The sequence below is a fragment of the Mesoplodon densirostris genome, chromosome 3 (assembly GCF_025265405.1).
Source record: "Mesoplodon densirostris isolate mMesDen1 chromosome 3, mMesDen1 primary haplotype, whole genome shotgun sequence".
NCBI classification, from domain to species: Eukaryota; Metazoa; Chordata; class Mammalia; order Artiodactyla; family Ziphiidae; genus Mesoplodon; species Mesoplodon densirostris.
In genome coordinates, this window is record NC_082663.1 from 103720587 (window position 1) to 103743912 (window position 23326).

Sequence of the window (23326 nt, forward strand, 5' to 3'; positions counted from 1 at the left end):
CTCATGTGCTGCTGAGGATTCAGCTGAATGCTGGAGGGAGACCTCTGACAGGTCTCAGGAGTTCCCTCTGTGTGCAACTCACTCCTCTCCAAAACTCTCCCCTGGGAACTTGAATCGCTATGGCTTTCCCTCACTCTCCCCCTCCCTGTCCTTGACTCAGGGGGCCTCATGGCTCTGCCTGGGGTAACCTTAGGGCTCACTCTGCTTGTCTCCCATCTCTCACTGTCATTCATTTCCTCATGTCCAATGTCTTGAGAGTCACTTTCCCCACATACTTGTCCAGTTTTTTAGTTGTTTCAAGTGGGAGGGTTACTGCTCCCTTTTACTCTATCTTGGCCAGAAGTGGATATCACACTGCTCTAGGCTCTACCTTAAATTTAAAAAAGAATAAAAACAAATAGCCCTTGTCCACCCACCCCCGGTCTGAAATTCCAGAGGCAACCACATTCAACTCTTGTTACACGTTTTCCCGGTGTCCCTCTAGATTTTGTACCTCTCACTGCCCCTCTGTTCCGAGAGGCCTCCTCTTACCACACTGTCTAAAACAGCACCCTTGTCTAGCTCTGTCTCGTCACTCTGCTGTATTCTTCACTGCACTTTTTGTGTTTCGACTTCACCATATTTGTTTATATGTTTATGATGGGCCTTCCTCACTAGAAAGGATGTATGCTCCATGAAGACACGAAGACTGGGCTCTTCTCTGTTTTCTTCTCTGCTGAATCCTCAGAGCCTAGAACAACTCCTGGGCACATTGTAGTCCCTTAGTAAATATCTGTTAAATAATTAAATGAATGAATGCCAGATACTGTGCTGCGTGTTTTCCAAACATCATCCTTTGCTGCCCCCACCTTAGAGGCAGAGAACAAGTACTAGGAGCTTGCCAGGAAAGCCAAGAAAGAAGAGAGTTTTCCTGGCAGCAGAGAAAACATGTATCAGAAACTATTTTTAAAAAAAGAAGTCTGGTATGGAATTTAGGAACATAAGATTTATTAAACTGACTCCATTTCTTGCTTCATTCATATTGTCATGGAAATTCTGATTAAGCAGCTTCGTTTGCAAGGTGTTTTCCCAGAATTTAAAAGAAGAAAGTCTTAACAGTATTAGGTATATTGTGCATTTTAAAAATGGCAACATAATAAAAATATTAGAATTAAAATTTATCACATACTTTTCCCTGTGTGTGCACGTGTGTGTATGTATAATACTTCCCCCCCTGCACCCAAAGTGAATTTAGCGATTGTGAAAAGTAACTGTGGACCTTGGTAATGGAGCCATCTGGTCGATAGAAGGGATGACATTCCATGAGACAGCTGCTGTGTAATGTGTCTTATCCCTGGCTTTCAGGAGGGGGCACCTGAGGGGCAACCTAGTAGGTTGAACCTTACCGAGTCTTCAACTTTCTCCTCCTTCTGTGGATTCTTCAGCAAACGTGCCAATTAAAGTGATGGTTTTTGTGATGAAGCCTCAAGTAACTGGACTCAAAACGTAACTTCATTTTATTTCATGTAGCTCAGCAGATGGAAACTACTTTCATTGCTCCCACATTGTCCTGATTTAAATCTGGGACCTGACACTAAAAAGGGGGCTCTGTATGCTATTAACCAAGCCCCCAAGTTGAAGCTATGCTTCTTTTGTTGGTGTTTCTCAGGGTGCTTTCCTCATTGTATTCCTGGCTTTGAACGGTCTTTGCAGAAGAATAATTTTCTTTAGTGAACTAGTAAACAGAATTTTTTTCTAGAAAATAATGTACATATATCCGAGAGTTTGAAGCATATGCATATGTTTTGAGAAGAAAATATTTTCACTAATTCACCAAAGAAAAGTATTTTTTAGGGGGATTTCTTGGGGAAAAAAACAGTTGATTAAATTGATAGAAATTTACCACTTTAATAAAAGCAGGTTTCTTAAACTGAGTCATGGAACAGAAGATTTTGTTTCTAATTGGAAGGAGTGCAAAAATATGAACACATTTTATGTTTGATGATATAGTTTCTGGCTTTCCAAAAAAGCCACATTTGCATATAAAGCAGAAATATAGAGCCATAGAGATCTATTTTCATAATGAAGGTGTGTAACCTCATATCTCATATTCTAACTTTAAGTAGTTCTTTTTAGGGCTAAAGTAAGCCTGCTTTTAACACTCTTCAGTGTCACATGACCTCAACTTTAGTTTCGTTTTCCTCAGAAGGGCAATTGAAATGGGAACCCAGGCTTACTAAGTCATGGAACAATTCCGCTTCATCTTGGTGATGACAGACTCTCGCTCAGCAAAGCAGGAGTCAAAGACAAACTCTAGGAAATAACAGAGCACCTTCTCTTCAGCTCCTGTCAAGCGGCCTTCCCCCACCCACTTTAACATCGTGTTCTCATGAGCATTTCATAATATTCCTCATCCCTTGTTCCCCGTCTTGACCCACTGACCTAAGAATCAAGAAAGTGTCATGTTAGTGCCTACTAATTAGTGCACCCAGAGAGCCTTTTCATCTGGCCTTTCAACCTCCTGGAGGTGGGAGCACAAGCTGTCACTCATATCACGCAAGGAAAATGAACCTTTACTACATTTTCCCTGTTTTGCAAACAGCAGAATTAGCCAGCTGAGACTGGAGATGAATATGCAGGTTAGGAAGAAATTAACCTAAAAGGCACTGCTGTTTGCATTATTGTCTTAGAGATGACACAGCACTGCCCACATTGAAATACCCATAACGCAATGCCGTGGGCCTGCGATTTTTGCCAGACTGTCGCTGTGGCGTCACACTTGTATTTCAATGCCATCATATGCATTTGGTGAAGCAATTTTAGGAGAGAAGTGTTCTCTGATTAAAAAGTTAAGGAGCATTTTTAAGGCATTTAAGTTGCCACTGTTTTTAGACACGTTTGTGGGGATACTGCCATTTGTTAGTGAGCGTTTGGCTCTAGGGCTCATTAATCAGTGCTGTTGGGCCAGGGTCTCCTGAGCCTTCTGGGTTTTGGGAGATCAGCTACTGTAATTAAAGGGATGAAATATATCATGGTCACAAACTTACCACATCAGACAATTGAGGGTTTGGAACTGGTGGAATTAATCTTTTTTATTTTTTTCTTAGGTGTTTAAGATAGAAGTGCTAATGAATGGAAGAAAACATTTTGTTGAAAAAAGGTACAGCGAATTTCATGCCCTGCACAAAAAGGTAACTTCGCCCCCCCCCCACTCTTTTCTCTATAAGGCAGATGGTGTAACACTAAGCTTGCTTTCTGTGGTTCTTAAGAGCTTTAATAGTTCTTGGAACAGGTTGACTTCTTTTATCACGAAGTAAATTTCCTTTTAAAATAAATTGTTCCGTCCTTTCAAGGTGTGCTTTCTGAGTAGGTGGGTTTTCTGTTAAGATATTTTGCATAAATAGATGTGTGACAGCAAGCTGTTTGTATTATACTATGCTGGGTATTGTAGGTTCAGAAAGAATAAGACCCAGACACTATTTTATCCATAAAATACACTTAATGTGTTTTACACAAAGGAAAAAAAAAGAAATGATCATTTTACAGGAAGAAATTTATTAAAATCAACTTATACTTACATATACATGGAAAAAAATATACATGTCACATGTATTCAAGGACTGTTTGGGGATCGTGTAAAGGGGGATCATCGCTTCTTTTGAATTATAAGAGCTGCTTTACAAGACTGGTTTTTCAGTTCTCAGATCCCTTTCATTAAAAGCCTTTGATAAAAGAAACAAGAAGGCAAAAGGAATAGCTGAGTTTTAGGAGACATGGTCAGTAAAGAGTAGAAGAGGGAATAATTTTTACTTTCTACCAAAATTTAATGTTTTGAAGGTTATAAATTAGTATTGAGGTGATGAAATTACCTTAATAACTAGAAATACCTCATGAAATTGCCCAGAAAATCACCACATATGAATTAATGCAGTTTTACCATTTCTTCTTTTGTATACATATATATTCATATCTGTGTATATATAATGTTTACGTATATATGTATATACTTCCTATATATGAATATATATATTTATACACACACATATATAAAATGTATGGCACGGTTCAGTTTCTTCACTTTTGTTACTTTGTTAGGTAAGAAGTTAGTGGAAAGATACTGAGTAAGTATGTTCAGAAAGAATCTATTCTTTTAACTTCCTTAAGGACCGCTTAATTTTCTGGAAAATGTCAGTGCATAAATGATGTGATAGTATGCTTACTCTGTATTAAAAGCTCTGTAGCTAAAACTAAAATTTCTTACTTTTTGGTAGTCAGGAGAATAGAGTATTGAGTAAAAACTTTCACAGGTTATATTGAGAAGTGAGTGAGCCTCTTTCCCTCTGTTTTCTTTTAAAGAGGAGCTGTCAGTTATCTGTACGCTTTTCCATTAGGATGGCAAGGGATGATTTACCTTGAATTCTCCAGTTAAAATTGTGTTACATCCAGGTTTACTTCCAAAAGAAGCAACACAGGTGAAATACAGATTTAGGCTGGGTGTTGCCAGCTGACTTTACAAAAGCCCTACCCCTCAACCCGGGGCCTCAAAGAGAAACAAACATGGAGTCTGGGTCTCACGTCCTTCTCAAGAATTTCTGGCTTTGTTCACTTATTTATCGAGGAAACAGATTCTAAGGAGATTTCTGCTGGGTACCTCATGAAATAAGTCTGTACAATGGGATTAAAACCAGAACTCCTCCCCTCCCCAGCCTCTGACACCAGAGTCTGGACCAGGCAGCCTGTCACATGCAAGCCTCCTTCCTATCCTGCCAGGTCTCCATTACCCCGACACAGCCCAGCTGTCCCCACCAGATACTTGGGGACCAACTCCACACGAGGCACAGCTGGGTGACTGCCAATTAGGCCCGCCCTGAGCAAGAGGCTGCCCATGCTTCTTACGAGTGGAGGGTGACTCACTCTGCTCTCTTCTCTAATACGATTATTTTCTTCTGCAGAAGAGGACCGTTTCCCTAGTGATTATAGGCAGTTCTTAGATTCTCACAGTCAAAAAAGATTTCTAGATTTTCTAGGACTCTTCTCTCAACTTCTGCAATTCTGTTAATAATTTTAGCTATTCTTAAAATTATATCATCAAGTCTGTTAGAATTAAGAGAGTAGAAATTCTCAGACCTCTCAATTTTGCATGTTTTTGGCAGCCTCATTAAAACATCCTTACAGGGACTTAAAGAAAAAAAATAACATTGTGGGGCAGAGTTTTAGTTGGCAGACACTAAATCTTGTGTGTTACAGAGCAGAAAGGGGCTGCTAGAAGTCTCCTTTATTTGTCCCATTTTATAATTGTATTAGATTTGGTGAAAAGGTAACATTATAAAAGACAATTAAGTACAAATAATGGCAGGGTGTAAAAATAAACATAAATCTGTAATCTTGACAGTAAAGTGTGTTAAGGAGGATTGAAATGGGCAACAAAATTCATCCGAATACACAAGCTTTAGTGACGACTGCTGCCACCTTGTACAGCTTTATCCTTTATCCTTTATCCTTTTATTAGAATTTTGGTGCCCTAGTTTCCGTATTTGAATTTTGTGATGTGCTTTGAATGTTCTGTTTTTACAAGAAATAGCTTCCCTTTAAATTCAAGTTAAATCTATTCCTGTTTAATTTTTTTGAATATTCAGTTATTTCTGCAGTGAATGCCGTTTGCTCTGTTGTCAGTGTCCTGATTTCTCTTACACTTTACATTACACTTGTTAAAGTTTTTAGCCAATGTCCCCAAGTTAATTCTAAAATCATATAGGAACTATTAATAAGTACTTTGTACCTTTAGAATGGTAGTTGCATGGCTCATCTCCATATACCAGAAACACACAAAAATGCCTCCTGGCTTATTGTCAGGCTCATTTTGAGGCAGAAACTAAAACCATTACCCATTTGACAGTTCATCTGGTTGTTTGAAGTTCTTAATGATTACTGCTTCTCCCAAACTTTTATAATTTTTGATATTAAAGTATGAAAACAATATTCTCATCCTCTACACTTTTCTTAGGATTCCTTTCTAATTTTTGGAAAAATTCAAGAGTTTTTTTTTTCCTATATACTTTATTTTCATCCCCTCAAGTAAGTTTAGTTTTTTAGATTATAAAGCTAAATCTTACAGAAAGTTTGGGGACAGGAGAAATATCTCCTTGTTACCAACATATATTTCTGCTATGCTAATACAATTGCTGTTTTCCTTCTTTTCTTGCATTTTTTAATGGAACAAATGCTACTGTGCTAGTGGGGTTCCTTCATGGTGATAATTATGGTGTAGAAGTTAAGTGTGGAAGCTCTGGCAGCAGAATGTTCCTGAGCCTGCCTTTACCTCTTAAGTCCGTGGAGCAAGTTGAGTGATCTTTCTGTGCCTCCGGTTCCCCTGTTTTAATATGGGAACAGTGAATGTGCTAACTTCACAAGACCATTTTCCAGACTAAATGAAATTGTGAGCATTGCATGGTCAACTTCTAATGATTGATAGCCTTCATTACATATAACATTTATTTTCCATTTTCAAGACTGTTTCCTTTAAGCTAGATTACAAAAGAAGCATTCTCTGTTAAAGAGTATAGATATTTTTACAGCTCCAGTTATATATTACCAAATTACTTTTTTCCAAAATGGTTATAGCAGATTTGTAATGCAACCAGCAAGCGTGAAAGTATCTCACCAGCTTTGCATATTACTCCCCCCCAAATGATATGTATTTAGCAAGCAATATATGTTGCCTTTTTGCTGTTTTAATTGGTATTTCTTAAGTTTATGATTGTAGTCCCTCTTTTGGAATTCTCTTTATGTGCTTTCCCATTTTTCTGCTAGGGTCTCTGTTGTTTTTGATCATTAGTTTGCATGGCCTATTAATAAAATATTAGCCACTTGATGAAACTATTTTTCACCATGGACTTTTTAATTTTGGCTATGATATTTATTTTAATTTGCAAAAGTTTTACATTTTTATGGTCTCTAATATGTCAGTTTCACCCTTTCAGACTACATGTAAGATTAGTTTTTCTTCCAGAGCTCTGGAAGTATTTGACTTCACTTTCTTTTAGTTTTTCTAGATTGGTACTTTTTGAAGTGTGAACTTTGGGTGACCTGAATCCGAACAGTATTTATTAAATTGCAGATTCCTGGGCACCACCAGGCATGCTGAATCAGAATCTTTGTGAGAGAGCCCAGTAATCTGCATGTTAAACCAGCATTCCAGGTGATCTTAATGCCTGTTGAAGTTTGAGAATTCCTATTGTGTCGTTCTATTTTTAAAGGCATCTCTTAGACACAACCCTCCCTACCTCCCCCTGCATCACACACTGAAGCCACAAGGTGTGAAACCTTGGAAGTCTTTCCTACCTTTCTCTTATCTTTCACTTCCAGGGTGTCAGCAAGTCCTGTTGATTCATTCTTCCAAACTTCTGTAAAAAGCACCGTTTAATTTTTCATTTTGTACTCCTACCATCTCAATCCAGAGTCTTGCTACTTTATGTAAGTATTTCTTTAACTGTTTCTCATCGTTGTCTTCTTATTCATCCTCTGCTGCAGGCAATTTTCCTAGAGCACTATTTTCATCTTCATTTTATTGCTCAAAAACCTTGAAATGTGTCTGTATTATCTACCAAATCATGGACATTGACTTTTGAGACCAATATTCTTAAACTGTGCATTAGTTTTCTATTACTGTTGTAACAAATCATCACAGACTTAGTGGCTTAAGACAACACACATTTGTAATCTCACTCTAAATGTGTCAGCAGGACTGTGTTCCTTCTGGGGGGCTTTAGGAGAGAATCACTTTCCTTTTCCAGCTTCTGGAGGCTGCCACCTTTCTTGGCTCATTGCCTTCTTTTGTCTTCAGAGTCAGCAACCACGTCACTCCAACTTCTCTTTCCATCGTCACGTCTCCTGTCATCATATCTCCTCTCTCTGACTTGGTCACCTCTGCCTCCCCCTTGAGATTACATCAGGCCTACCTGGATAATCCAGAATAATCTTCCCATCTCGAGATACTTGATTTAATCACACCTGTAAGGCAATGTGTTCACAGGTTCCAAGGATTACGATGTTGACATCTTTGGGAGGACCATGATTTTGTCTACCACAAACCCCTTTACTGGCCAGCCTTATTTCTCACTGCTTCTCCTAAGAAAAAGTTACTGGCAGCCAAGCCAATCTTCCCTGTCACCCCAGTATATGAAAATCACTGCCTCTCTGTCTTTGCCATGCTGAATGCCCTTCCCTCTGTGTTCTCATCTATTCAAACAAAACTAAAACGTTTCAGGTTCTTCTTTCAGGTGAGTTTCTTTTATTCCTTCATCTCTTTGTTCTTGGAACTCCTTTTCCATTTAGGAGGTTTCTACTTAAATTTAAAATGTCTGAGATAATTAAAACTTAGTTATCCCTAAGCTTTGTCTAACTAGAAGATACATTTTAAAAAACTAGGGACCATGTCCTTAACTAGACTTATCCTGGTGATCATTTTGTATTGTATAGAAATACCAAGTCACTGCCAGGAACTAACATAGTGTTGTAGGTCAATTACACTTCAAAAACAAACAAACTCATAGAAAAAGAGATCAAATTTGTGGTTACCAGAGTCGGGGGGTAGAGGGAGGTGGAATTGAATAAAGGCAGTTAAAAGACACAAACTTACAGTTATAAGATAAATAAGTACTAGGGATGTAATGTACAACATGATAAATATAATCAACACTGCCATACATTATATATGAAAGTTAAGAGAGTAAATCCTAAGAGTTCTCATCACAAGGAAAAAGATTTTTTTCTTTTTCTTCAATTTTATATCTGTAGATGAGACAATGGATATTCAGTAAACTTACTGTGGCAGTCATTTCATGTTGTATGTAAGTAAAATCGTTATGCTGTACACCTTAAACTTATGCAGTGCTGTATGTCACTTATATCTCAATAAAACTAGGAGATAAATAAATAAAAGTAGGGACCATGTCTTATTTTTTGTACCTTCCTCACTGTCTGTTAGTGTTGGGTACTTATTAGGCATTAAATAAGTATTTGGCAAATGGGATATTTGGAGAATATTATGCATTTTTATGAATTGCTGGAGAAATGCTTTGGTCAGCAAGAACAGTTACTATTGTGGGAGTTTAGTTCACTGTGAGTCTAACCCCAGGTTACACTTGCCCCTGTTTCATAGCTCTGCCAGTACAGGGTGGGAAAACACCACCACCACAGTGAAACCAGAACAGATCCCCACCCTGTTCTTCTCTGGTCACTCTCAGCAGAGTATCTTCAAAAAAAAATAATAAAGTTATAGGGTGCTCTCCTCACAGCTCAGGCCCAGGCTGTGACAGGGTAAGAGCTTTCTCTGTGACCCCCTGTGCTGCACCACAGGCTGCGCCCCGCTACAGCCAGGTAACTTGCACTGTCAATAGGGGTCCTGGAAAGCAGCTTCCCTCCCGAGGCCCCAGTCCCCTGTGTGGAGAGGAAAGCCTTCCCTGCATGGCAGACCACTGAGCCCAGTTTGCATTGCCTTCCCAGCTGTCAGTTCCAGCCCAGCCTTTTATTCACAAAAGTTTCAGGGAAATATGGTGCTGGTTCATTCCTAAATGAATGAGTTCTTTGACTTTGGCTTGAGTAGAATATTGCATTCTCATATTTAATTTAACGAAGTCCTCATTTCAGAAAAACCAAAAAACTGCCGTATGGGGCTAAACCAGGGGTACGGCACCTCGTGAAGTGACTCTAAAGGGAGCCCTGAGGAGGTAGGGTGACAACATGGGGTAAAATATTGAATGCTTCCCCAAGTGTCCCCCACATCTTTCCTTAACCTTTTTTCCCTTTTCCATCTTTTTATTCACGTGCTTGGGAAAAGTATTTCTGTTCCTTTCGGTGGAAAATGGTTGCTATCACCAACGTATATGCAGCAGGTCTTTACGGAGTAAGTTCTGTGTCAGCTCCTCTAACAGTATCAGAAGGGAAGGGAGTGGTCACGCCAGGCAGAGGGGATTGTGTTTGTGGTATCGTGGAATCTGGTCACTATCTGTGGGGATCAGAAAGGCCATTTGGCTGGACGCAGCCTGGACACAGTTAATCATCAGATGGAGTGGCAGAGGGGTATTTATCTTGTAAGCAGCTGAGCCCTCCTGGACACATATTGTCTTGGGTTTGTCTCTCCTCATCTAGAGCCCTTCATTACTCACCTACAAACGCTGTCACCGAGCCCAGCAGCTATGATGATCGGCTTCCTCAGTACTCCTGACATAAATAAAAAGGAAAAATCTTTTCAGTACTATATCTTCAAGATTTTTTATAAGAAGGAGAGGACAGATAATGGAGTTGATTTTCTATTCTGAAATGTAAGAAATGTTGTGGTTCAGTAGTGTTAAAGAAGTTTCTTTTTGTTTAAAGTGAAACTTAATAAGCTTTTTACCTCCAAGTAATTAGCATTTTCTGGCTTTGTTCTTGTTTGAGAAATACCTCAAATAGTGTGGAGATGAGATATGTATTTATTCCCTTACAGATAATCATAAATTACTCCTCTCTCTCTCTCTCCCCTCCCCCAATACTGAATCAGTCTCATCAATAAATTAATATATTATAGTATTTCCCATTGAATGAAATAGAACTCACCTTTGACCCCATGCTTCCCTCCCATGTTCACCCCCTGGCTCTCCTCTCTCAGTATAATTCCTGGGAAGAGGAGCCTCTGCCTTCCCGCTTCCCGTTCTTCTTTACCCAGTGTCTTTGACTTTGCAGTATCTCTCTGCACAGTCTGATCATGCCCCTTCTAGAAACACTTCCCTGACTCAACTTACCATTTCACCGCCTCCTCACTGTTTGCCCTGGCTCTCTTCCCTGCCCCTCAGAGTTGGATGTCCCAGACCGTGGACTTTGTATTAGTTTTCTCCTGCAGGGTAACAGATTGCCACAAATTTAGCAGCTTTAACCACACAAATGTGTTACCTCAGTGTCCCCATGGGTCAGGAGTCAGGGTACAGGTTAGCTGGCTTCTGTGCTCAGAGTCTCATCAGGCTGAAGTCAGGTGTTGCCAAGACTGTGATCTCATCTGAGGCTCGGGGTCCTCTTCACGTTGTCATGTCCTCATCTGGGTAGAATTCAGTTCCTTGCAGTCATAGGACTGAGGTCCATTGTTTTCTTGGTGACGGTTAGCCAGAGGTGGTTCTCCCCTCCTCTAGGCCACCGTCAGGTCCTAGCCATGTGGCTTTGTCATAACACACAGCTCACTTCTTCAAAGCCAGCAGTCTGCCGGGACTGGGTTTCATAAAGTGGGACCTGATCAAGGGATTGCCTGTCTCGTTGTGTAATGTAACCCAATCAAAGGAGTGACTATCTCACCACATTCACAGGTCCTATCCAGACCCAAGGGAAGGAATTTTGTAGGCATGCGCACCACGAGGCAGCATCTTGAGAGCTTCTCAGGATTCTGCCCCTCACAGACCTTTTCCTCCATCTGTACCAAACTCCCAATGTTGTGGCATCTACTTCCGTGGCTCTCAATACCACTTAGATATTCTCACTCCCAGTTTACAGACTCATATACAACTGCCTGCAAATTATCTCCACTTGGATGCCTGTTGGGCATCTCTGACTTGAAATCACCAAAACGGAACAATTGATTCCTTTGTGTCAGGATTATCTTTGGTTGGATATAATAGAAACTTGACTAGGTCCCTTAAACAAGTGAGAGATTAGTCATTCTCACATTCAAAGAGAACTAAAAGCAGGCAGTCCAAGTTGATGTATCGATTCTGTAATATCTATGTTCCAAGCTCCTTTTATCTTTCTGCTTCACCATCTTTACTTTAGCATGTGACTTTCACCCTCTGGTTACAACATAGCTGCTGTCCCTCCAGGCATTGTTTCCATATTTCTGGCAGAAAGAAGAGCCAGTTTCTCTTTTTCAGGAAAACAGGAACCCACCCAGTGGACTTAAACTACATTTCATTAACAACTCTGTCACATTATAAAGGAACCTGGGAAATCAAGATTTTTTTTTTTTAAGAAGATATTGGGGGTAGGAGTTTATTAATTAATTTATTTATTTTTGCTGTGTTGGGTCTTTGTTTTTTTTTTTTTTTTTTTGCTGTACGCGGGCCTCTCACTGTTGTGGCCTCCCCCATTGCGGAGCACAGGCTCCGGACGCACAGGCCCAGCGGCCATGGCTCACGGGCCCAGCCTCTCCGCGGCATGTGGGATCTTCCCAGACCGGGGCACAAACCCGTATCCCCTGCATCGGCAGGCGGACTCTCAACCACTGCGCCACCAGGGAAGCCCCCTGGGTCTTTGTTTTTGTGCGAGGGCTTTCTCTCGTTGTGGCAAGCGGGGGCCACTCTTCATCGCGGTGCGCAGACCTCTCACTATCGCGGCCTCTCTTGTTGTGGAGCACAGGTTCCAGACGTGCAGGCTCAGTAGTCGTGTCTCATGGGCCTAGTTGCTCCGCGGCATGTGGGATCCTCCCAGACCAGGGCTCGAACCTGTGTTCCCTGCATTAGCAGGCAGATTTTCAACCACTGTGCCGCCAGGGAAGCCCGGAAATCAAGATTTTTTTGCTTAGCATATTGGCCCTCTGAATGACACTGGTGTTTTTTTTGCTTGTTTTGTTTTGTTTTATTTTACAAGCAGAAGGAGGGAGTGAATATTGGATAGGCAGCTTGCAGTATCAGCCATATCCCCACTGTGGTATTCGATTTTGCTGTAGGTGACGCTAGTACTAAAATAATGGTGACCTTAACAGTGAGATACACCTTTATTTCTCTCTCACATAAATATCTAAGGCCGGTGTGACAGTTTCATGGGCCGCAGGGACCCAGGCTTTCCTCTTGTGGTTTCCCTCTTCTCAACACAAGGCTTCCATCTCATGGTGGAAGGTGACTGCTCCAGGTCTAGCCGTTACATGGGCAAGTCAGCCAGCAGGAAGGAGGAAAGGAAAGAAGGAACAGTCCTTCCCTTTAAGAACACTTCCTGAAAGTTGCATAGACATGTCTGTTTACTTGCCTTTGTCCAGAATTCAGTCATATGGCCACACATAGCTTCCAGGGAGATTGGGAGATGTGTTCTTTATTCTGGGCGGTCAGCTCAAAATTAGGAGTTCTGTTCTACAGAAGAGAGGGACGGTGGATTTGGGGAGATAAATAGTGTTCTCTGCCACCTAGTCTAAACCTGGCATTCTACCACCTTTCATAAACAGGGCGCTGCCAGCTGAGGTCAAAGACCTACAACAGTCAAAGTCTTGGAGTCATTCTGATCACCTCCACTTTTCACCTACTCTGCAGCCTTCTGCTTCTCCCCACCTCCACTGCCACGACCATAGTCCACGTCACCGTCATCTTTTGCCTGGACTCCTACAGGAGCTGCTGACTGGTCTCCTTGCTTTGATTCCAACCCCTTACAGTCCATCTTGTTCATAGAATCTAGCACAAGCTCTTTAAAGTAAAAATTTTATCAGATCATTCCCTTGCTTAAGACATTCAATTTGCTTCCCATGTAAAATGATAAGCATATTCCCTCTGCGGCCTGCAAGGCCCTACAGTGTCTGATGCTGCACCTCTCTGAACCGTCTCCTCCTTGCTGAGTTTGGAACACCAGGCTCGGTCCTCCCTTTCCATTGCTGCCTCTGCTGCAGTGTCCCTTCTCCAGCTCCTAACCCTGGCTCCCTCCCAGCATGATTCAGGTGCTTCCTGAGACATTCTCACCTCACACAGTCATTTCCCCAGCTGCCCCCCAGCGCACACCCCCATCTGTTACTCTCTGCCCTCACCCTGTTTTATTAACATGTTTATTATTTTTTCGTCCATTTCCCGGTATGCAAGCCCCATGAAGGCAGGAGTGTCCCTAACACATAAGAGGAGCTTGGTGTCTTCTGTTCCGTGACCTTCCTCAGGGGCTCTTTCTTTACCCTAGAACTTATTTTTTCTGATAAACAAAAGAATAATGTACTTTAACAAATCCTAAATTTATCCATCTTCTCCATACTATCTGCTACATAGAATCTACCTTCTTCCTGGAGGTTTTTGTTTTAACCTAGACTGATAGTTCTCTAGGCCTGCTGTGCTCAGCTGCCCTTGGGTTTCCCTTCCCCATGCCGATGGGGTAGAGCTATGAGTCCTGATCCTATTTTCCCTCTTCCTTGGTTTAATTTCTCAGTTTTCCGGAATTACATGCTCAAATTTGGGTAAAAGAAGGCATGGGAGGTAAACTTTCTCTCACACTTAATTGATGATATTCTGGTTATAAAAATCCACGTCAAATTGGATCTTTGGAGCACTGATCTTCTAGCATCCATTGTTGCTGGTGACAAGTCAGTTGCCAATGCAGTTTTGCTTCCTTTGTTTGCCAGCTAATGTTTTTCCCTCTGTCTTCTCTCTGTCCTTAATATTCTGAAATCTCAACAGATAAATGTCAGTAAATGTGGATCCTTTTTTGTACATTATGCTGGTACTCAGTAGGTCCTTAATCTGAAGACATATATTAGGTCCTATAAAAATTGCTTTTCTTTGAAAATGTCTTCTATTCTTTATGAAAGGCTTATTACTTTCATATTAAATCTCCTAAATTAATCCTATATGTGTTTTATCTTTTCACCTACCCTTTCTCTCATTTTGTTTATTCTACACTTTGAGAGACTTCCATCATTTTATATTCTACCTCTTTTTTTTTTTTTTTTTTCCCGGTACGCGTGCCTCTCACTGTTGTGGCCTCTGCCATTGCAGAGCACAGGCTCCGGACGCGCAGGCTCAGTGGCCATGGCTCACAGGCCCAGCTGCTTTGCGGCATGTGGGATCTTCCTGGACCGGGGCACGAACCCGTGTCCCCTGCATCAGCAGGCGGACTCTCAACCACTGCGCCACCAGGGAAGCCCTACCTCTTTTACCTTATTTCTCTGTCATGTTTTTTTAATTTCTGTAATCTCTTTCTTCTTCTCTGATGGTTTCTTTTTCATAACAACCTGTTCTTGGTTTTTTTTTAAATCTGTTCTTGTTTTATAGAAGCAATATCTTCTCAAATCTCCCTGCAGATATTAAAGATCTCTTCTGTTATTTGATTTCTCTGTTTCCTTTAGGATTAATTGTTCCATTTGTTTTTCTTGTCCTTTCTCTTTCATAGTGCTGGCTTTCCTATGAAAGTGATCTTTGATTGCCCATCCAGTTATCCTGGGTATTTGTCACTGGTTCCTCTGCTTTGGGTACATAAGTCTGGTCCCTCTGTAGGGTGTGTCAACTTAAGGGCTTCATTATAGGGAATGAGGGTAGAGAGACAGATATTAGGCTGGGCACCCCATGAAAACCAGAATGACTAGAATGGCAAATATCCTTCTTCAACCCAAACACTTCATTCAGTTTCTTTAGGAACACTGACCCTTTTTTACTGGGTGAGGGTGTGCATGCTTAGGGATGACACTGGGCTGCTAGTCATCTCTGTGGTCTTTGGCACAGGCTAGGGCATAGACTGATCCCTCTTCTCATTCCCTCCTCTTACGCCAGTCCTGAGCACAGAGCCTCTCAGGCTGCTGAGAAGATTGATGTCCAGACCCTTTGTAGTCCCTTCCTGAGGAGGTCTGGGATGGGACTTCCTCTGCTCCAGTGTTTTCTTTAGATCGTGCTCCTGCTTTCTGTCTTTTAGAAAGCTATTAATCTCTTGCTTGGATAGCGCCTTCCTCCCTGTCCTGTTCTCTGTGTTGTTCTGAGGCCTATTCCCTTTGGCCTTTTTCTTTTTTTAATATCTACCAGGACTGAATTCAGGTATATGAAACAGGAAGTCCAAATACCAGTAACCTTCCAAAAAGAGTAAGGGGGGCTATTTTTTTCCTCTTAAAAAGCAAGTCTGGAGGCGGGCAGTCTGGGGTGTTGTGGCAGCTCCAGGCAGTGTGCAGGCACCGACTCCTTTTTTCTGCTTGGTCATCTGGACACCTGTCTTCCATCCTAAGAGTTGCCTCATGGTGGCAAACGGTCACAGCAGCTCCAGCCATCATAGTTGCATTCTAGGCAGGAAGGGGTGAAAGGGGAGTAGTATAGAAGGTACCAGCTAGCTGAGTCTGTTCCACTTTAAAAGAGATTTTATGGAACACTTTTCTCAGTGATTTCTGATTACCTTTGGCCTCCACTCTCTGCAAGGGGGTGTGGGAAATTTAGCTTTTTAAGCTGAATTTAGCTGAATGCAGTATTGTTTCCAATAATTTAGGAGTTTGTTGAGGAAGACAAGGAGGATAGATTTGGGCTTGCAGCTAATACTTTCATAGTGTTCTGTTAGTGGCGCTTTGGGTATGGAGGAAGAAGGCAAGCATGGGCTCAGCCTAATGTCTTGAGACAAGTGCTCATCTTTGAAATGCACAAAGACCCCTTTTTCATAGTGTGCAACAAATTTCAGCTTACAATGATTAATGAAGATATACTTATGTATGAGAACTTTTTTTATTACAGTTTTAGATGCTGGGGTTTAGCTGTGTACATTTTCTTATAGGTCATTATGCCATTTCTTTGCATGTATAGTAAAGGAGCAGTCTCAGTTAAGTTTTCCAACTTTTTACTCAGAGCATTAAAAGTCTTTCCATTTTAGAGGCAGTATGTTAGCTTCGTCTGTGTTGCCACTGTAACAATTTAGCATAAACTTAGTGGCTTAAAACAACAGAAATTTATTATCTTATACCTCTCAAGGTCAGAAATCCAAATTGAGTTTCACTGGGCTAAAGTTAAGGTATCAATGGGCTATAGGAGACAATTCATTCCTTTCCCTTTTCCGGCTTCCATAGGTCAGCGGGGCTCATGACCCTTCCTCCATCACCTAAGCCAGTCATGTAGCATCTTCCAGTCTCTTCCTGACCCTGGTCCTCGTGCCTCCCCCTGATAAATCAGGATCCTTACGATTACATTGAGCCCACCTGGATAATCTAGGGTAATCTCTCCGTTGTTAGACACTTAATTTAATCAGATATATAAAGTACTTGGCCCTGTAAGGTAATATTCACAGATTTAGGATGCGGATGTGGTAGGTAGGATGCACCTGTGACAGGCAGCTCTAACTCAATGTCCGATAGAATTTTCCTTTATCTATATAGTCCCTTAAGACTGCTGCCCAGAAAGGCTTAGCTGAGAACCGTCACTCAGTTTTCATGAACAAAATTTAGACCTAATGCTTAGGAATTTTGGAAGGATCAGTCTTTTCTTTTTAGAACTTTTTTTTTAATAGAACTTTTTTAAATAGAACTTTTAAGAAACTCTCCATATGATGTGGTCTAGTTCATATGGCATTTCCAGGGATGATGGTTATAAACAATTGCATTCTGTTTTCCTTTTTTATGTGAAAAATATGTAGAAAGACTTTTCATCAGAAAAGTACTTCTTCCAACTAAAATTTTGTTGTATTAATTGATTTTGGAAATTATAAACTTCTATACTTCCTTTATAATTCATTTATTGAACTCTTAATTCTTCAGGAAAAATAGTTCCCATCTGAAATGCCAAATGACGTATAACAATAACAACAACTACCAAAACACAGAACTCTTGTCCTGAAACCTGAACATTTAGGACAGCTAAAGAAAGATTTTTTTTTTTTTTTTTTTTTTGCGGTACGCGGGCCTCTCACTGTTGTGGCCTCTCCCGTTGTGGAGCATAGGCTCCGGACGCGCAGGCCCAGCGGCCATGGCTCACGGGCCCAGCCGCTCCACGGCATGTGGGATCTTCCCGGACCGGGGCACGAACCCGTGTCCCCTGCCTCGGCAGGCGGACTGTCAACCACTGCACCACCAGGGAAGCCCAAGAAAGAATTTTTGATGAAATTTCAGTGTATATATATTTTCCTCTATCTTTTTATTGGAGATAGCAGTGGTTCACTTCCTTTTATTGGCTTTTCCCTCAAATAATGTCATTAAAATTAAAACACATTTTCTATGTTTTTTTCTGTCTTTATAGCTTAAGAAATGTATTAAAACTCCAGAAATCCCTTCCAAACATGTTCGTAACTGGGTCCCAAAAGTCTTGGAACAACGACGACAAGGTTTGGAAACATATTTACAGGTAAGATGTGTTTAGATCCTCTTTAATGTAGCTTAAAGAGTCAGATATCTCAATATTTTTTTCTCACAACTTATGGTTGAGATATCAAGCAACCAAACATTCTGAGTGACAAGAAAGTTTGAAATTATAAATATGTTGTTGGTTGGTTCTTTTAGCTTTAGTTAAGTTCTATTTAAAATTGGTTATATGGATTCGGGAAGTGAAAAATTAGTATAAAAGTAAAAACGAATGCAGAGGGGTCTGTTCGTTTTTTTGTTCAGCCCTACAAATTACTTTCTGTTTTCTGTTTTCCCCTCCAAGATTTGCTGCTTCTTCATAGCATTCCCAGCCTTTAGGTGTTGAGTGTTGGGGAGATAATGAGAGAAACTGCATTTTCACTGGGCCTGGCTGGTACACCTATGGAATCAAATTGAGAACGAGTATATAAAAATTACTTCTGTTGAAGTGCCAACTTCTTTGAAAATTAAAATGTATGTTTTTAAAAGAAAGCAGAGGATGCTCTTTTCTGTAGCTAAGAGAAGCAAAGAGAACTACCTAAGTAAGATAAGACAAAGCAGTCTGTCTGCCAGGTGACAGAAAAAGCAAAAGGAAAGCGTGAGGTGGTGTCAGCTTCTCTGAGTTTTAAAACAAAAAGGGCTAGTGGGCTCAGGTGAATATTCAGTGTAGTCATCATTAATCCAAAGAGCACTGCATGAGGCAAGTGCTAAGAGAAGGGTTGGGGGGCTGTGGGAGCCTTGTGTTCACCAGGACACGTGCGTCCACTTGAGGGGCTGACGCATGAGACTGATTGAGGTGAGCATGGCCAGGAAGGAAGGGGTGGGGAATCTTGACTCTCAAAAAATGAAGAGCTGGACATCACCTCGGAGTTCTGAGTTTACCGCGATGATCTATCTAAGACATGTTGCATCAAAGAAGTCGGCAGCCATGACTGTGCTCATCCATTGCTATCTTCGTTGCCCCCTTCAGCATTAACCCTTGGTGGATTTTCTTTGGGTGGGCAGCTGTGGACTGTGTGAAGCCTTATGCTATGTCCTCTACAGAGCTTTTCTGGTTGGTTGTGCCTGAATGACTAGTAACTAGAAGCTGAGGAGAAGCTGTCACCACAGGCTTGTACTTAGCGATCAGTTCACAGGACTCTCTCCCAGTAGAAAGATGCCCAGAGTCCATCTGGTCTCCTGCAGTTTTCTTGGTCTTTACAGTATTCAAATAGGAAAGCTGACATGTGGAGGCCCTCTGAACCACAGAGGAAGGCTCTCTTCACTGCCTTTGTTCTTCTGCTTTGGGACGTGGTGGATGGATCCTTCACTGCCTCTCCCTGGCAGTGAGAGATTAAAGGAAGTAGAGGCCACAAATGACAGGAAACTGTGTGGCCATGTGCCTTGAGACTCTGTATATGGAGCTATGAGACTTCCAGAGCCTCGGGCTACACTGCAGAGCAAAACCAAACCAAAAACGAGACATTAGATGTTGTATGCAAAGGGTAAAAATGCATGTTCTCTATAATTAAATGGAATAGGTAAACAATGCGTTCTAATTTGTAAGCCAGATTTTCCACAGATATTGTATATCTTCAAGCTTTAGTTCTGAAGAAAGCTTTGCTCTTTTTGTTCCCATTGTATTTGACACATGACTCCCATTACTACTCAGTGTAAACATTTTAAGTTGTTTGTACTTTGGATATAAATATGTGGGTAAAATCATCTGGCATAGAGAGGAGTTTACAGTGACACTCAAATTGAGCTTAGAATGTTCTATTCTCAGAAACAGAGCTTGAAAGATGTGGTTGAAGGACTGAGAGGGCTTGTTTGCTCTTGTGCATTTAATATTCAGTTTGTTGTCAGTTAAGTCCTGAAGGAATTCAAGGGCACTTTTTCTCTTCTCCCTCTTCCTCTTCTTCCCCCTGATTCTATTTGCATGCCCTGGGAGCCAAATGGAAGTTACAAAGATGAGTGTGGATGCTTGATCGACCGCCAATGAAATGAAAACCCTGGCTTAGGTGTCATTTCTTGATAGCGTTTGGTGTTTAAGTCTCTTTGGAAGTAAGACAGTTATCACTGTTCCTTCTACTCACCTTTGTAACTCCAGTTAGCATCCCACTCACCCTCAGCACCAGTCTGAACCCCTGAGTTTAAGTGCCACTAGCACTTCTCAGCAGGCACTATCGTGCAGCGAATCCATCTCAGCTTGAGGTACATAGGATGGCCCTGTTCAGGCCCGTAAACCTAAGAAATTATTAATACCCTCAAGCCATAGCATCTTAAGCTCACAGGGAACTTAGACCTTATCTAGTCCAGCTTGTCTCCTGCCCTTCAATTAAGTTCATGATCATCCCTCTGGTCTCAGTTTACCACCCATAAAACAGGCAGATTAGCTCTTGGAAGGGCCAGAGAAAACTCTTCCTTTTGTTCAAGAAGCAACTAGTACACTCTAGACCATGGATGGATTCAAAACACATTTCCTAAGTTAGCCCACACTGCTCTTTTATTTTAGAGATGGAGAAACTGAAGTCTGGTGGAATTAAGAAATTTGCCTCACTTCCTAAGTATATTAGTTAAAGAGATGGGACTGGAATTTTAGTTTCTTAACTCCCAGTATAGGCTCTTTTTGTTATGCATTGTAGATTTTTTAAATCAGGAAAAAACTTTCAGCCTTGAGGTAGAGTTTTTCTTAAGGATATAATAATAAAAGTAAAGGAAAATATAATCATAAACCATCACAATTTAATCGGCTATCCCCAACTTCCTTGATCAATAGATTTTTTTAAATCTTTGATTTGAATATTTAGAATCCTTTGAAAATTATGAGTATACATCTGTTTTCTGTGTTAAGTCATCTGCATAGAAACAAAAGTCTTAAGAATAAATTAATTTGGTTTTCCCAAACTGATTTGACCATCAGACATGGTTTATTTAATAGCTTTATCTCCTGGTTTGAAGTGACTTTCCACGTTTCCTGAGACCCCACTGAAACAAACGTATAAAAACTTAAAAAGGAGGGACTTCCCTGGTAGTGCAGTGGTTAAGAATCCACCTGCCAGTGCAGGGGACACAGGTTCGAGCCCTGGTCCGGGAGGATCCCACATACTGCAGAGCAACTAAGCCCGTGTGTCACAACTACTGAAGCCTGCATGCCTAGAGCCCATGCTCCACAACAAGAGAAGCCACTGCAATGAGGAGCCCGCGCACCGCAATGAATAGTGGCCCCCACTCACCACAACTAGAGAAAGCCCGTGCACAGCAACAAAGACCCGACGTAGCCAAAAATAAATAAATAAAATAAATAAATTTATTAAAAAAAGAAGTCATTAAAAAAAAGCACTTAAAAAGGAATAAACCCCAACAGTTAGGTGGTGGATGGGCAAGGAAAAGAGGGCCTCATCAAAGGAAGGAAACATTTTAACAGTTTCCTGGAAGATGGAATGTTCTGGGAGCATGTGAATAGATGCAACAAAGCAAAAAACAGGGCCCAGGCTCAGCCATGAGAGCTGCGGTGGGTGCGGGAGATGGCCTGCCCACAGCTGTGCTGGAGACGGAGCTTCTGGACCTAGAGCTGGCAGGTGAGGCCGAGGCCGAGGTGAGCAGTGAAACTGAACACACGTGGGTCATTCAAGATGTACACGTGGGACGGGTGCTCAGGCCACTTATTCTGTACAGAATACATCCTGATGTTTATGACCATGCCAAAAAAAGCGTAAGACTATTTTCTTGAAAATAAAACAATACAACAAAACACTAAACAAAATGGCTGAGGAAAGCTAAAGCTTCTGATGTGGACATTAGGGCCCCCAAGTTGATAACCCCCTACCCATCCCCTTACCTCAAGGAAAAGCCCACCATGTCTTTCTCACACTCAGAAGAAAGCCTGTGACGAGCACTCCTACTGACCTACTAGCAGAGGAAACCCACTGAAGCTGCTTTCTGCAGTGAGATCTGATAACCAGGGATCACCAGGCATTGAAGAAAAAGACCAAGATGAATGAAAGCACTGACCCTTCAGGAAGGAGATAATTCAGAACACAACATATATCTTACAAATTGATTTGATATATCTAGAGAGCTTCTCAAAGGTATTACATCCAAAAGATGACACTAGGATACTATGTAAAAGGAGCAATCGGAGAGCACATGGGAATTCTTAGAATTAGTTGTTTTCTCCAATTGAAAACATTCGGGAGTTGCTGTCTCTAGTTGGGAAACTGTTCCGTAGAGTACAGAGACAAAAGTTGCAACAGAAGACGAGACACAGAGGACCAGTTCAAGTCTAATGTCCTCTTTCATTCTGGAGGCCCAGAGAGAAAGAAAAGGGGAAAATACAAAAGTAGGGAAGAGAATCATCAAAAGAAAAAACACTTGAAAATTTCCCCAAACTGGAGGATATGGCACTTTACACAGACAAGGTTCCACAAGGACAGAGCACAACGAATGAAGAAACCCTCTGATGCCAGACATAACCTGGCAACGTTTCAGTACATCAGAGATGAAGCCCACAATCTTACAGAAAGAAAAAACAAATGGTCAGCAAGGTTGAGGTTCAGCTGTGGCTTCATTTATTTATTTGAGGCTGGTTTAATGGTCAGGTCCCTTGCCATTCTTCAGTAGTGGCTTTAAATTGCAAGCTCTTATAATTTTTAGACAAAGATTTTTCACGGAAACTTTGTGTACATCACTTGTGCTGTTTGTTGAAATAATGTGAATTTTATCCTTCTGAGAAAGGGACCCACATCTTATGTCACTTACTTAGGAAAAACAGTTATATTTTCATCCTTTTCATAAGGAGTGAAAAATAATTAAATGTACAGTGAGTTTTGGGAGCTGAACAGGAATAGCTCATAGCAACTCATGACTAAAGATAATCGAAGCTAATATTAATCCCTAAAAAAAAGCCCATTCAAAGAAAACATTGCCACAGCTGGGGTTAAGCTGTTTTGTTAGACAGTAGATGCAGAGTGCTGTCTTCAGAAGATCCTATTGACCTGACTAGCCTGCCCCTCATTCATTATTTAAATTATACTATGCAGTATAATGTTCCATTTGGTCAGAAATCTGCACTGGATTAAACAGTATTGTATTTTTAACTTCTCCAGTAGTGCATGAAGCATCTGTTAAAATTGACCATGTGTGCTTGCAATATGTGTATTCTTGAATTCTTGAGTACAGTGAACTGTATAAAATCAGATGAAGTTTTTAAAGCAAATCTCTTACATCTTAACTTGGCTGCTTAATCTATAAGAAGAAAGGTATATTAAAAATTGCCACATGTTTTTATGATAAATGATATAGTTGGGCTTAGTTCAAACATCCATGTTTTTTTTTAATAGATCTTTATTGGAGTATAATTGCTTTGCAATA

The 23326-nt window shown here is 41.0% G+C and overlaps 1 protein-coding gene across 2 annotated transcripts in view; it reads left to right on the forward strand.

Annotated features, from left to right (window-relative positions):
- SNX24 (sorting nexin 24) overlaps positions 1-23326 on the forward strand; it is a 171767-nt gene that overhangs the window by 85139 nt on the left and 63302 nt on the right. For both annotated transcript variants that reach the window (XM_060091893.1, XM_060091892.1), the window contains 2 exons: positions 3087-3170; positions 17874-17978. In XM_060091893.1, the coding sequence (XP_059947876.1) occupies positions 3087-3170; positions 17874-17978 (189 nt within the window). The remainder of the gene's footprint in view (positions 1-3086; positions 3171-17873; positions 17979-23326) is intronic.